This window comes from Somniosus microcephalus, chromosome 4 (assembly GCF_052327205.1).
Source record: "Somniosus microcephalus isolate GS21.2 chromosome 4, FLI_Smic_1.0, whole genome shotgun sequence".
NCBI lineage: Eukaryota > Metazoa > Chordata > Chondrichthyes > Squaliformes > Somniosidae > Somniosus > Somniosus microcephalus.
The window spans coordinates 155,239,452-155,253,702 of record NC_140990.1 but is presented as its reverse complement, the minus strand read 5'-3'; the positions used below and the strand labels follow the sequence as shown (position 1 = coordinate 155,253,702).

Sequence of the window (14,251 nt, the reverse complement as noted above, 5' to 3'; positions counted from 1 at the left end):
GATACTCAGTCGTTGAGTATATTCAAGACAGAGATTGTTTAATTTTTGGGAACTAAGGGATATGGGATTAGTGCAGGAAGGTGGAGTTGAGGTGTAAGATCAGCCATGATCTTGTTGAATGGCTCGAAGGGCCAAATGGTCTACTCCAGCTCCTATTATGTTCTTATATAAACTTACTGGAGCTTAATGAACAACATTAGTTAATATACTTCACACAAATACTTCCACATTGTAATATGTGCCAGAGATACATCTTTATTCAAACCAGAAAAGGCACTGAAAGATGAGAGTTTCAGCCACAGAAAGTGATGTTATTAAATATTTGCAGAGTACCGTGCCAACAATGATCTGAACTTCCACACTGTTTGTTTGTTGCAAAAACGATATTAGTTTAATACCCAGCAGCAGCAGAGTTGTCGAGAGTAAACCTAGAGTTGCATCATTAACATTTCACCTGTCCAGACAGCGCTTCTGAATAGCTTCCACACAAACATTTCGGAGCAGGTTCATCACAGATCTCGGATCATCACTCTTCATGACTGCGCTGCCAGACACGATCATGTTTGCTCCAGCCTGAAAGAATTTCAGGTTTAATATCACACAACAAAGTCAATGTTTGTGAAGCTCTACACTTCCTGTTGATAAATCTGCATTCTGCCGTTTGTTGAACACCAGTAAAAATCACCGTGACACCAAATATCCCTAGATTATAATATGTCTTTATAATCAATATATGAAGGTACTGTACTTTAGAAATGAGCACTGAAGGACTTGTACCTCCCGTCAGGTATGGGTGTGTAACTTAAGTAACTTCAAGCTGTGTCTTATTAAAATGCAAGTGTATAATTGTTAAAAGAAAATAAAAGGGAAGGAAGGATGTCCCAAAACACTCCACAAAGTACCTTTGAAGTGTAGTCACTGTTGTAATGAAGGAAATTTGGCAGCCGATTTGTGCACAGCAAGCTCCCACAAACAGCAATGAGATACACAACACAATCTGTTTTAGTTATGCTGGTTGAGGGATAAATCTTGGTCACTGGACTGGAAGAACTCCCTGCCCTTCGCTGAATAGTGCTATGGAACCTTTTACAGCCAGCTGAGGGCAGAGTCTCTCGGTTTAACTTCTCAACCATCCTGAAAGTATCCAATTTTGTGTTTTAAATAAAACCAGCATGTCTTGAATTGAAAGTGTAAAGATTTTGTACAGAACTAGAGAGCGTAAAAGGTGCACGTCAAAGCAAAGCTCCCCTGACGTTGCAGTGTGGAAAGGCTCTTCATGAGCGAGCAGAGAGCCATGCAGACTAGAAGCTTCCAGAGTCAATTCTTGCTCTGTGCAGTGTTAGCTGATCTAGCCAGGGCAGCAGTTCAGGTACTACAAATGGCAGAGTGCTCCTGGGCTAGGGAGAACAATCACCCTGCTCCCAATTACTACCCAGTGATTCACTGCGGTAAAATGCATCTGTGTATGTTGGATGCAGACAGGAGCAGTATTATCTGGTTCCCCTCATAGCCTGCTGACATTCACCTTCTAGGCTCACACATTAAGATTTAAAGAGCGAGGCATCAGACAGCTGCCGACACCCATAGAACTATATACCAGCAAGGTTAGCACCTTCAGGAGAGGACAAGAAAACAAGGGAGCCAATCTGGTGCTACATCCATGTCCAGATACTCAGCCTGTGTTCTAGGTGAAGGATGGCATTGAGAAAATGTCACAGATGGCCAGTGGGCTTGTAAAAAGGGGGACAAAGGAATTTGATCCTGTTGAAGCAATTATACACAGATTCTGTGCTAGATTTCATTTGTGTTAGGGTGAAATACCTCTGCACATTTATGAATAGTGTCCAGTCCCACACCTCCATCAACTTCAATATCCAGAGAAGGAAACTGTGTCCTCAACCAGTGGACCTAAAACAAAAGTTAATCAAGTTGCTTTCTGTTTCAAAACTCTTCCACAAATTGACAATCAATAGGGGGGGGAAACATTCCAGCCAAGGTGTCCCACAGTTAAATGGAAACAGACCTGTAACTGGTATACCAAGATATTCTACACCTGCATGGGGATAGAAAAGAATGCAAAGAATTACACTGCAATTGATTAATTTAAGCAGAACTGTGCTGCTGCACCCAATACAGTAGAACAAACCTGTCCCAGGAAGAGCTATCTTATCACTGCTTTGCACATTAAACCAATTTCTTCATTGATCAAACAGTGCAGCAGGCCACAAAATACAAAAATAGTTTAAAAAGCATATCAAAATGGAAGTTTTACCTTTGACATCATATCACCCATGAATTTCTGACCTCCAAACCCAGGCTCGACAGTCATCACGAGGGCCATGTCGATCTGATTTGCCCATGGAGCCAAGTCTTCTACAGTTGTTCCTGGTTTAATTGCCAGCCCCACCTGAAGAGGAAGAATACAATGTACTACATTACCAGTATGATTGTCACATGATGCAGATCTCTGCCCTTTACATCAGGTTTTGAAACCTCACTCAGCTATTAATGTGTCCATTCAGCAGTCAAGTAAAGGAAAGCTTGTAGAACTAGGAAGCACACAGAGTTAGAACAAGCCCTTTCACTGTTGGGAGCTGACAGCGACACCACCCACACTGATAGGATGGGTTTCCTCTGACAGATATAGGGTCTAAATTTGGGCATTTTCAAAACAGTTCCTGGGGGACAGGAAACATTTGACTGTATAAAACTGTCCAAAATTCTGTTTCATTTGGGTTTAAATAAATTCCAAATATGTTTTTATATAAACCATTTTTTCTGCTCAAAGTGAAGTACACAGTTAATACAAGCCAATGGAAGGCTTTCTCCTTTAAGGCATCCAGCACCATCTTCAGCCACTCCCAGGTCAGGTACAGCAGTTAAATGTAGAATAAAGCTTAGTACCAAACTAGAGGCAGTTTGCAGGCTCATGTCCACTAGAAAATGGCCTGAGATCAGCAAAATTCATTTCACATTGGATCTTTACAACTAGCTAAGACTTTTCACCCATCAAGGTGCAGCTCCATGTCCCAGAAGTGAAAGGCCAATATCTAACCTAGAATTACATAGAAACTTCCAGCACAGAAGGAGGCCATTCGGCCCGTCGTGCCTGTGCTGGCTCATTGAAAGATCAGTCGTGCTTAGTCCCACACCCCCGCTTTTTGTCCGTAACCCTGTAAGTTCCTCATCCTCCAGTACCCGTCCAATTCCCTTTTAAAATTATGGAATCAGCTTCCTCCACCTTTTCAGGTCGAGCGTTCCAGATCCCAACAACTCTTGGAAAAAATTCTCATCTCTCTAGATCTTTTGCCAATGATTTTGAATCTGTGACCTCTAGTTATTGACCCACTATCCAGAGGGAATAGTTTTTCTCTCTCTCCTCGATCAAAACCTCTCCATCTTGAAAACCTCCATTAGGTCACCTCTTAACCTTCTCTGTTCCAAGGAGAAGAGTCATAACTTTTCCAACCTCTTGTCATCCCATAACTGAAGTCCCTCATCCCTGGTAACATCCTGGTAAACTGCCTCTGTACCCTCCAAGGCCTTTACACTTTTCCTGAAGTGTGGTGCCCAGAATTGTCCACAACACTCTAGATGAGGCCTAACCAGGTGATTTATAAAGTTCTAGCATGATCTCTTTGCTTTTATATTCTATTCCTCTGTTTATAAACCCAAGTAACCCACATGCTTTATTAACCACCTTATCAAGTTGCCCTGCCACCTTTAAGGATTTGTGTATATGGGACACCAAGGTCTCTCTGCTCATCTACACTTTTCAAAATCGTGCCATTTACAGTATACTGTCTTTCCATATTAGTCCTCCCAAAGTGCATCACTTCACACTTCTCCGTATTGAACTCCATCGGCCATGCTTCTGGCCATTTCACCATCCTGTCTGTCATGCTGAAGACTATAACTATCCTCATCATGATCTACTACTTTGCCAAGTTTTGTATCGTCTGCAAACTTTATAATGCTGCTGCCTACACCCAAGTCTAGGTCTACATAGGATATGATATACAGCTCAGAAACAGGCCATTTGGCCCAACCAGTCCATGCCAGCGTTTATGCTCCACTCGAGCCTCCTCCAGTCTTTCCTCATCTAACTCTATCAGCATAACCCTCTATTCCCTTCTCCCTCATATGCTTATCTAGTCTCCCCTTAAATGCATCTATACTATTCGCTTCACCACTCCCTGTGGTAGCGAGTTCCACATTCTTACTACTCTCTGGGTAAAGAAGTTTCTTCTGAATTTCCTATTTGATTTCTTGGTGACTATCTTATATTGATGGCCTCCAGTTTTGCTCTTCCCCACAAGTGGAAACATTCTGTATCCACTCTATCAAAACCTTTCATAATTTTAAAGACCTCTATTAGGTCACCCCTCAGCCTTTTTTCAAGAGAAAAGAGACCCAGCCTGTTCATCCTTTCCTGATATGTATACCCTCGCATTTCTGGTATAATCCTTGTAAATCTTTTTTTCACCCTCCCCAGTGCCTCTATTTATAATATGGCGACGAGAATTGTACGCAGTACTTGAAGTGTGGTCTAACCAATGTTCAATACAAGTTTAGCATAACTTCTCTACTTTTCAATTCAATCCCTCTAGAAATAAACCCTACTGCTTGGTTTGCTTTTTTTAAATGGCCTTGTTAACCTGTGTCGCTATTTTCAGTGATTTGTGTATTTGTACGCCGAGATCCCCTTTGCTCCTCTACCCCAGATTCTTATTTTCCAAGTAATATGTGACCTCCTTATTTTTCTTACCAACATGTAATACCTCACTGTATTTTAATTAATTTGCCATTTATATGCCCATTCTGCAAGTTTATTAACGTCTTCTTGTAATTTGTTGCAGTCCTCCTCAGTATTGACTATCCAGCCCCCCAAATTTGGTGTTGTCCGCAACTTTAGATTCCAAAGTCTAAATCGTTAGTATAAATTGTGGGAAAATTTGACGACAACAAATTTGACGACGACAAATTTGACAACGACGACAGCAACAGCAACCATTTAAAAGTATATACACAGTAATGCCATATTGCCACCCCACCGTCTCAAATCATGAGACAATCAGACAAGGTTCGATACAGGTCCAACATAACTTCTCTGCTTTTGAATTCTATTCCTCTAGGTATGCGCCCCAGTGCTTTATTTGCACTTTTATGGCTTTTTTAACCTGTGTTCCTACTTTTAATGATTTGTGAATCTATACCCCTAGATCCCTTTGCACCTCTACCCCATTTAGACTCTTATTTTCCAAGTAGGTCACCTCCTTATTCCTCCTAATAAAAAAACCATCTCACACTTATCTATATTGAAATTCATTTGTCATTTACATGCCCATTCTGCAAGTTTGTTTATGGTAGAATTAATTAAAAGCTAATTAATTAGTTCGTCATGTACAAACTCTATTTAATAAAAACTTACTGGTCAGAAATGACTGGGATATAAAAGAACTGCATAATAATGCATTAACACTTCAGAAACGTCACTCAGTCACACGGTTATGCATCAACAAACAATCCAAAAGCCCAAGATGAGCTGAAAGAGGCATATCTATTTGTGCAATTAGTATTAATTTTAACATTTTCAACGTATTAGTCACTATAACAATGGCTGCACAAGCAGCAGGAGCAGCGGTTTTCCTATGGCGCTGACATGCTGGACATCCACATAAGTGATTAGAATATTATTCACAATGCAACCAGACAACCAACAAATATAAAGTGCTGTAGTTCTTTAGTTCACAGTATTAAAAAGAATTGAACAAAATGGGTATCCGTATTTCCAACTTCAAATCACTTCCATTAATAAACATCGTCTTCTTGAACCAGCACACCCCCATGTAACATGTCAGAAATGCAGCACTTATTCACAAGTGCAGAAAAACACATACACAATTTGCGTCACCGAATTAAAAACAAAGCAGGAAAAGCTATGATTTAACAGAAATAAATGTTCATCTTTCTCCCTGGACAGGAGAACCAGTCAGACTGACTTGGAAATGTTTACAGATATGGTGGCGTAAAGATGTTAATTTACGAATTTCGCTTCTAATGTTTTTCTCAAACATTCTCCACGATATGAATCCCTGTTCTTATTACAAAAGGTGTTGAATTATTTTAGGTACTTCGCAATTAATTAACGGGAAACAAACTTCATTGGTACTCTCAATTTTTAATCTCCTATTTCAAACATTTATACCAAATCAAAATTGTACATTTTATCAGTTTAATCAAGTATTTTGTGTCTTTCTCAATAAATAAAGAGTTTCTTCTAAAGTAGCTTCCTGCGATTTTTATACATCATTACATAACACGTGTGTCTATTAACACTCCACTAAATGTTTAAGCGGAAATCTATATTTACATTATTCCTGGGACTTGTTAGGACTATAGAATGACAGACAAAATAAAATGGTTTGTGTTCTTCCCCTTTTTTGGCTCTCTTCCTAAACGTCTTAATGATATATTTTTTAAAGTCAATAAAAGTAATATGTAACTCCTACAAGTCCTCCCCCCTCCTCAACAGCATGGTTGCATGTCTGTGTAAAGCTACTCATTTCACGCAATCATTCAAAATCAAATACAGGAAACTTTGTGCTATCGGGACCGAGCTGCTGCCATTGCCTCAAAACTGCCGTACTCTCCAGAGTTAATGTTGATACGGAGATTCTTATCTCCGTATTTAACAACAAACACTGTTGCTTTGCAACAGCTTCTAAACACTTGGGTGTGGCCCTAAAGCTCTGTAGCTGAAGCTGTTGCTATAGCTACAGACCTTGCACAGCTTGGCTGTTCAAACAAAGCAAAAAAAACAAACAAAAAGAATAAAAAACGGCTGCTGATTTTTGCCGGTGGCTCTAGATTGCCGGATAGCTCACCTCCGGATAGCACAAAGTTTCCTGTATTGAGAAATATAAATTTTAAAACATTTTAAGCATTTCAGAGCCTCTTTAAAAGTGTTTGGACTGCAAGACCTGTTTGAAATTTGTTTAGATGAAAGGAAAATTGATTTTTGTTTCTGTTTCTTCCAAAATCATATTCGAAACTTAGGGGGAAAAAAGTGTTTTTAACACTCATTTTTTGTGAAAAGTTCGTTAAAAATCTTTAAATTCTTTCAAGTCTCGTTGCAGCTTTGACAGAAGTTGTTGCTCTTTCCCTCTTGAATGCTGTAATTAAACATACAACAAAAAAACTCTAATTCATATGGAGCTCAAATAAGAAAGTGAATAAAGCGGTTAAACTTCCTAAGGAGGCGGTGAGGTTATCTAACCCCAGTACGATAGCAAAATACTGCAGATGCTGGAAATCCGAAATAACAACAGAAAATGCTGGAAAAACTCAGCAGGCCAGGCAACATCCGTGGAGAAAAATTAGAGTCAACGTTTCGGGTCAAAACCCTTTATCAAGACTAAAGAGGCACAGGGAATGAAATAGATTAAGAGGCCGGGCTGGGAGAGAACAAAAGAGAAGAGATATTAAGAGGTATTCAAAACGAGACGAGATGGTGATAGGACTAGTGGAGACAAAAGACAGCTCCAGATTAGGTGTGAAATGTTCTGGCAGAATGGGAGACAGCTGCCATGTGGGAGAGAGAAAAAAAAAGGGCAGGGGGGGAAACCAAAACAAAGGTGTGGATAAAAAATAAGTAAAAATGTAATAGGGGCCGAGGTTATGATCTGAAATTGTTGAACTCGATATCGAGTCCGGAAGGCTGTAAAGTGCCTAATCGGAAGATGACGTGCTGTTCCTCGACTTTATGTTGAGCTTCCGTGGAACAATGCAAGAGGCCAAGGACAGTGAGGTCTGAGTGGGAATGGGGCGGTGAATTAAAATGACAGGCGACCGGAAGCTCAGGGTCACCCTTACGGACTGAACGGAGGTGTTCCGCAAAGCGGTCACCCAATCTGCGTTTGGTCTCCCCAATGCAGAGGAGACCACATCGTGAGCAGCGAATACAGTATACTAGATTGCAAGAAGTACAAGTAAATCGCTGTTTCACCTGGAAGGGGTGTTTGGAGCCCTGGACAGTGGGAAGGGGGGAGGTATAAGGGCAGGTGTTACATCTCCTGCGCTTGCACGGGAAGGTGCCAGGCGAAGGGGAAGGGGTGCTCGGGGTGATAGAGGAGTGGACTAGGGTGTCTCGGAGGGAGCGGTCCCTACAGAATGCTGAAAGGGGAGGGGAAGATGCGTTTGGTGGTGGGATCACTTTGGAGGTGGCGGAAATGGCGGAGGATGATCCGTTGAATGTGGAGGCTGGTGGGGTGAAAGGTGAGGACAAGGGGAACCCTATCGTGGTTCCAGGAGGGAGGGGCAGGGGTGAGGGCGGGAGATAGAACGGACACGGTCGAGGGCCTTGTCAACCACGGTAGAGAGGAATCCTCGGTTGAGGAAAAAGGAAGACATGTCGGAAGCACCGGTGTGGAAGGTGGCATCGTCGGAGCAGATGCGGCGGAGACGGAGAAACTGGGAGAATGGAATAGAGTCCTTACAGGAGGCAGGGTGGAAGTGCAGTCCAGGTAGCAGTGGGCTTGTAGTGAATATTGGTCAATAACCTATCCCCAGATATGGAGACGGAGAAGTCGAGGAAGGGAAGGGAAGAGTCAGAGATGGACCATGTGAAGGTGAGGGAAGGGTGGAAATTGGAGGCAAAGTGAATGAAATTGTCTAGTTCAGGGCGAGAGCAGGAAATGGCACCGATAGTCATTAATGTATCGGAAAAAAGAGGTGAGGGAGGTAACCCCAGCCTTGGCAATGAGTTGGGTTCAGTTTTGGAGAAGTTGTTTCCTCTTTTTCTGCTGACGTTCTCTCCATCTCTCACAGACTCTGAGGTACAAACAGGGGCACAAACTTTTTCCCCTCTCATATAACATGATTTAAATAACCCCGATAGACTCTTTCAAAAAGGAGACAACACCGGGCAAAATGCAACTGGAACTTACCATGGGACATTCAGCACTTTTTCCAGCTTTAAACAATTTTCCGAATTTTTACATTTCCCCCCCTCATTTTTGTTTTACCGGGGACCTAAAAATTGTTTGCTTTAGCCTCCTTTCAGTGGTCATTGTACATGTATGGCGTCTCCAGCTGTGTTGATCCAAAGTGCGGCCGCCGCTCAGTCCTCGGGAACGGACGACATGCATGTGCCAGGACCCTCACCCCTCCCTCTTTCACTCTCTCTCGCTCCCCCCCGCCTCCAGTCCCTCGCTCCCCCCCGCCTCCAGTCTCTCGCTCACCCCCCCCCCCCTCCCTCCAGTCTCTCTCTCTCTCTCTCCAGTGTACATAAGAAATAGGAGCAGGAGCAGGCCAATCGGCCCCTCGAGCCTGCTCCGCCATTCAATAAGATCATGGCGGATCTGATCCTAACCGCCAATCTACTATCACAGAACCATCTCCTGTAGACACACAAAATAGGAGCAGGATCAGGCTACACGGCCCCTGGGCCCGCTCCGCTACCCACAGGGCCATGACCGATCCGAACCATGACTCATGTCCAAATTCCTGCCCGTTCCCCATAACCCTTTACTTCTAGGAAACTGTCTATTTCTGTTTTAAATTTATGTAATGATGTAGCTTCTACAGCTTTTTGGGGCAGCATATTCCACGGACCTACCACCCTCTGAGTGAAGTAGTTCCTCCTCATCTCAGTTTTGAAAGAGCAGCCCCTTATTCTAAGACTATGCCCCCTAGTTCTAGTTTCACCCATCATCGGGAACATCCCGCATCCACCCGATCCAACCCCTTCACAATCTTATATGTTTCAATAAGATCGCCTCTCATTCTTCTGAACTCCAATCAGTAGAGTCCCAATCTACTCAACCTCTCCTCATATGTCCATCCCCTCATCCCTGGGATTAACCGAGTGAACCTTCTTTGTACTGACTCGAGAGCAAGTATGTCTTTTCTTAAGTATGGACACCAAAACTGTACGCAGTATTCCAGGTGCGGTCTCACCAATACCTTGTACAACTGAAGCAATACCTCCCTATTTTTATATTCTATCCCCCTAGCAATGAAAGCCAACATTCCATTGGCCTTCTTAATCACTTGCTGCACCTGCATACTAACCTTTTGAGTTTCGTGCACCAGGACCCCCAGATCCCTTTGTACCTCAGTACTTTCCAGTTTCTTGCCATTAAGATAATAACTTGCTCTATGATTTTTCCTGCCAAAGTGCATAACCTCACACTTTCCAGTATTGTATTCCATCTGCCAAATCTCTGCCCACTGTCTATGTCCCCTTGCAGGTTTTTTATGTCCTCCTCACTCACTACTTTCCCTCCCATCTTAGTATCATCTGCAAACTTTGATATGTTACACTCGGTCCCCTCCTCCAAATCGTTAATATAGATTGTAAAGAGTTGGGGACCCAGCACTAGTTACTGATTGCCAGTCTGAGAATGAACCATTTATCCCAACTCTCTATCCTCTATCCATGCCAGAATATTACCCCCATCCCGTGATTTTTTATCTTAAACAATAATCTTTTGTGTGGCACCTTGTCAAATGCCTTTTGGAAGTCTAAATACACTACGTCCACTGGTTCCCCTTTATCCATCCTATATGTTACTTCCTCAAAGAACTCCAGCAAATTTGTCAAACATGACTTCCCCTTCATAAAACCATGCTGACTTTGTCCTATTAAATTATGATTATCCAAATGTCCTGTTACTGTCTCCTTAATAATGGACTCCAAAATTTTACCTACCACAGATGTTAGGCTAACCGGTCTATAGTTTCCAGCCTTCTGTCTACTGCCCTTTTTAAATATGGGTGTTACATTAGCAGTTTTCCAGTCTGCCGGGGCCTTTGCTGAGTCCAGGGAGTTTTGGAAAATGATTACTAATGCATCCACAATCCCTACCGCCACTTCCCTCAAGACCCTAGGATGTAAGCCATCAGGTCCAGGTGATTTATCCGCCTTGAATCCCATTATTTTACCGAGTACCACTTCCTTAGTGATTTTGATCGTGTTTAGCTCCTCCCCCCCTATAGCCCCCTGTTTGTCCAGTGTTGGGATATTCTTAGTGTCCTCTACTGTAAAGACTGATACAAAATATTCAGTGTTTTTGCCATCTCCATATTTCCCACCATTAATTTCCCGGTCTCATCCTCTAAGGGGCCAACATTTACGTTAGCCATCCTTTTTCTTTTTATATAACTACTAGCTGAAGTGCCCGGCGGTGCCGAGGCTTTTTCGAGGGCATGTTGTTGTTGGAAGAGAGAGAGAGCGCGAGCGACTGGGGGGGGGGGGGGCGGGGAGGGGGAAGGGAGCGAGCGACTGGGGGGGGGGGGGAAGGGAGCGAGCGACTGGGGGGGGGGGAAGGGAGCGAGCGACTGGGGGGGGGGGAAGGGAGCGAGCGACTGGGGGGGGGAAGGGAGCGAGCGACTGGGGGGGGGGAAGGGAGCGAGCGACTGGGGGGGGGGAAGGGAGCGAGCGACTGGGGGGGGGGAAGGGAGCGAGCGACTGGGGGGGGGAAGGGAGCGAGCGACTGGGGGGGGGAAGGGAGCGAGCGACTGGGGGGGGGAAGGGAGCGAGCGACGGGGGGGGGAAGGGAGCGAGCGACGGGGGGGGGGAAGGGAGCGAGCGACTGGGGGGGGAAGGGAGCGAGCGACTGGGGGGGGAAGGGAGCGAGCGACTGGGGGGGGAAGGGAGCGAGCGACTGGGGGGGGAAGGGAGCGAGCGACTGGGGGGGGAAGGGAGCGAGCGACTGGGGGGGGAAGGGAGCGAGCGACTGGGGGGGGAAGGGAGCGAGCGACTGGGGGGGAAGGGAGCGAGCGACTGGGGGGGGAAGGGAGCGAGCGACTGGGGGGGGAAGGGAGCGAGCGACTGGGGGGGGAAGGGAGCGAGCGACTGGGGGGGGAAGGGAGCGAGCGACTGGGGGGGGAAGGGAGCGAGCGACTGGGGGGGGAAGGGAGCGAGCGACTGGGGGGGGAAGGGAGCGAGCGACTGGGGGGGGAAGGGAGCGAGCGACTGGGGGGGGAAGGGAGCGAGCGACTGGGGGGGGAAGGGAGCGAGCGACTGGGGGGGGAAGGGAGCGAGCGACTGGGGGGGGAAGGGAGCGAGCGACTGGGGGGGGAAGGGAGCGAGCGACTGGGGGGGGAAGGGAGCGAGCGACTGGGGGGGGAAGGGATGCGAGCGACTGGGGGGGGAAGGGAGCGAGCGACTGGGGGGGGGAAGGGAGCGAGCGACTGGGGGGGGAAGGGAGCGAGCGACTGGGGGGGGGAAGGGAGCGAGCGACTGGGGGGGGGGAAGGGAGCGAGCGACTGGGGGGGGGAAGGGAGCGAGCGACTGGGGGGGGGAAGGGAGCGAGCGACTGGGGGGGGAAGGGAGCGAGCGACTGGGGGGGGAAGGGAGCGAGCGACTGGGGGGGGAGGAGCGAGCGACTGGGGGGGAGGGAGCGAGCGACTGGGGGGGGGAAGGGAGCGAGCGACTGGGGGGGGGAAGGGAGCGAGCGACTGGGGGGGGAAGGGAGCGAGCGACTGGGGGGGGGGAAGGGAGCGAGCGACTGGGGGGGGGGGGAAGGGAGCGAGCGACTGGGGGGGGGGAAGGGAGCGAGCGACTGGGGGGGGAAGGGAGCGAGCGACTGGGGGGGGGAAGGGAGCGAGCGACTGGGGGGGGGGAAGGGAGCGAGCGACTGGGGGGGGGAAGGGAGCGAGCGACTGGGGGGGGGAAGGGAGCGAGCGACTGGGGGAAGGGAGCGAGCGACTGGGGGGGGAAGGGAGCGAGCGACTGGGGGGGGAAGGGAGCGAGCGACTGGGGGGGGGAAGGGAGCGAGCGACTGGGGGGGGAAGGGAGCGAGCGACTGGGGGGGGGAGGGAGCGAGCGACTGGGGGGGGAAGGGAGCGAGCGACTGGGGGGGGGAAGGGAGCGAGCGACTGGGGGGGGGAAGGGAGCGAGCGACTGGGGGGGGGAAGGGAGCGAGCGACTGGGGGGGGGAAGGGAGCGAGCGACTGGGGGGGGGAAGGGAGCGAGCGACTGGGGGGGGGAAGGGAGCGAGCGACTGGGGGGGGGAAGGGAGCGAGCGACTGGGGGGGGGAAGGGAGCGAGCGACTGGGGGGGGAAGGGAGCGAGCGACTGGGGGGGGGAAGGGAGCGAGCGACTGGGGGGGGGAAGGGAGCGAGCGACTGGGGGGGGAAGGGAGCGAGCGACTGGGGGGGGGAAGGGAGCGAGCGACTGGGGGGGGGAAGGGAGCGAGCGACTGGGGGGGGAAGGGAGCGAGCGACTGGGGGGGGAAGGGAGCGAGCGACTGGGGGGGGAAGGGAGCGAGCGACTGGGGGGGGAAGGGAGCGAGCGACTGGGGGGGAAGGGAGCGAGCGACTGGGGGGGAAGGGAGCGAGCGACTGGGGGGGGAAGGGAGCGAGCGACTGGGGGGGGAAGGGAGCGAGCGACTGGGGGGGGAAGGGAGCGAGCGACTGGGGGGGGAAGGGAGCGAGCGACTGGGGGGGAAGGGAGCGAGCGACTGGGGGGGGAAGGGAGCGAGCGACTGGGGGGGGAAGGGAGCGAGCGACTGGGGGGGGAAGGGAGCGAGCGACTGGGGGGGGAAGGGAGCGAGCGACTGGGGGGGGAAGGGAGCGAGCGACTGGGGGGAAGGAGCGAGCGACTGGGGGGGAAGGGAGCGAGCGACTGGGGGGGGAAGGGAGCGAGCGACTGGGGGGGGGAAGGGAGCGAGCGACTGGGGGGGGGAAGGGAGCGAGCGACTGGGGGGGGGGAAGGGAGCGAGCGACTGGGGGGGGGAAGGGAGCGAGCGACTGGGGGGGGAAGGGAGCGAGCGACTGGGGGGGGAAGGGAGCGAGCGACTGGGGGGGGAAGGGAGCGAGCGACTGGGGGGGAAGGGAGCGAGCGACTGGGGGGGGAAGGGAGCGAGCGACTGGGGGGGGAAGGGAGCGAGCGACTGGGGGGGGAAGGGAGCGAGCGACTGGGGGGGGAAGGGAGCGAGCGACTGGGGGGGGGAAGGGAGCGAGCGACTGGGGGGGGAAGGAGCGAGCGAGCGACTGGGGGGGGAAGGGAGCGAGCGACGGGGGGGGAAGGGAGCGAGCGACTGGGGGGGGAAGGGAGCGAGCGACTGGGGGGGGAAGGGAGCGAGCGACTGGGGGGGGAAGGGAGCGAGCGACTGGGGGGGGAAGGGAGCGAGCGACTGGAGGGGGGGGAAGGGAGCAAGCGACTGGGGGGGGGGAAGGGAGCGAGCGACTGGGGGGGGGGAAGGGAGCGAGCGACTGGGGGGGGGAAGGGAGCGAGCGACTG

At 49.5% G+C, this 14,251-nt stretch overlaps 1 protein-coding gene across 1 annotated transcript in view; it reads right to left on the bottom strand.

Moving 5' to 3' along the window:
- Positions 1–235: 235 nt before the first annotated feature.
- rpe (ribulose-5-phosphate-3-epimerase) overlaps positions 236–14,251 on the bottom strand; it is a 61,894-nt gene continuing 47,878 nt past the window's right edge. The window contains exons 4-6 of the mRNA XM_085985368.1: positions 2,273–2,407; positions 1,822–1,908; positions 236–573 (exon numbers count right to left, since the gene is read on the bottom strand). Of these exons, the coding sequence (XP_085841494.1) occupies positions 451–573; positions 1,822–1,908; positions 2,273–2,407 (345 nt within the window). The 3' untranslated portion in view covers positions 236–450. The remainder of the gene's footprint in view (positions 574–1,821; positions 1,909–2,272; positions 2,408–14,251) is intronic.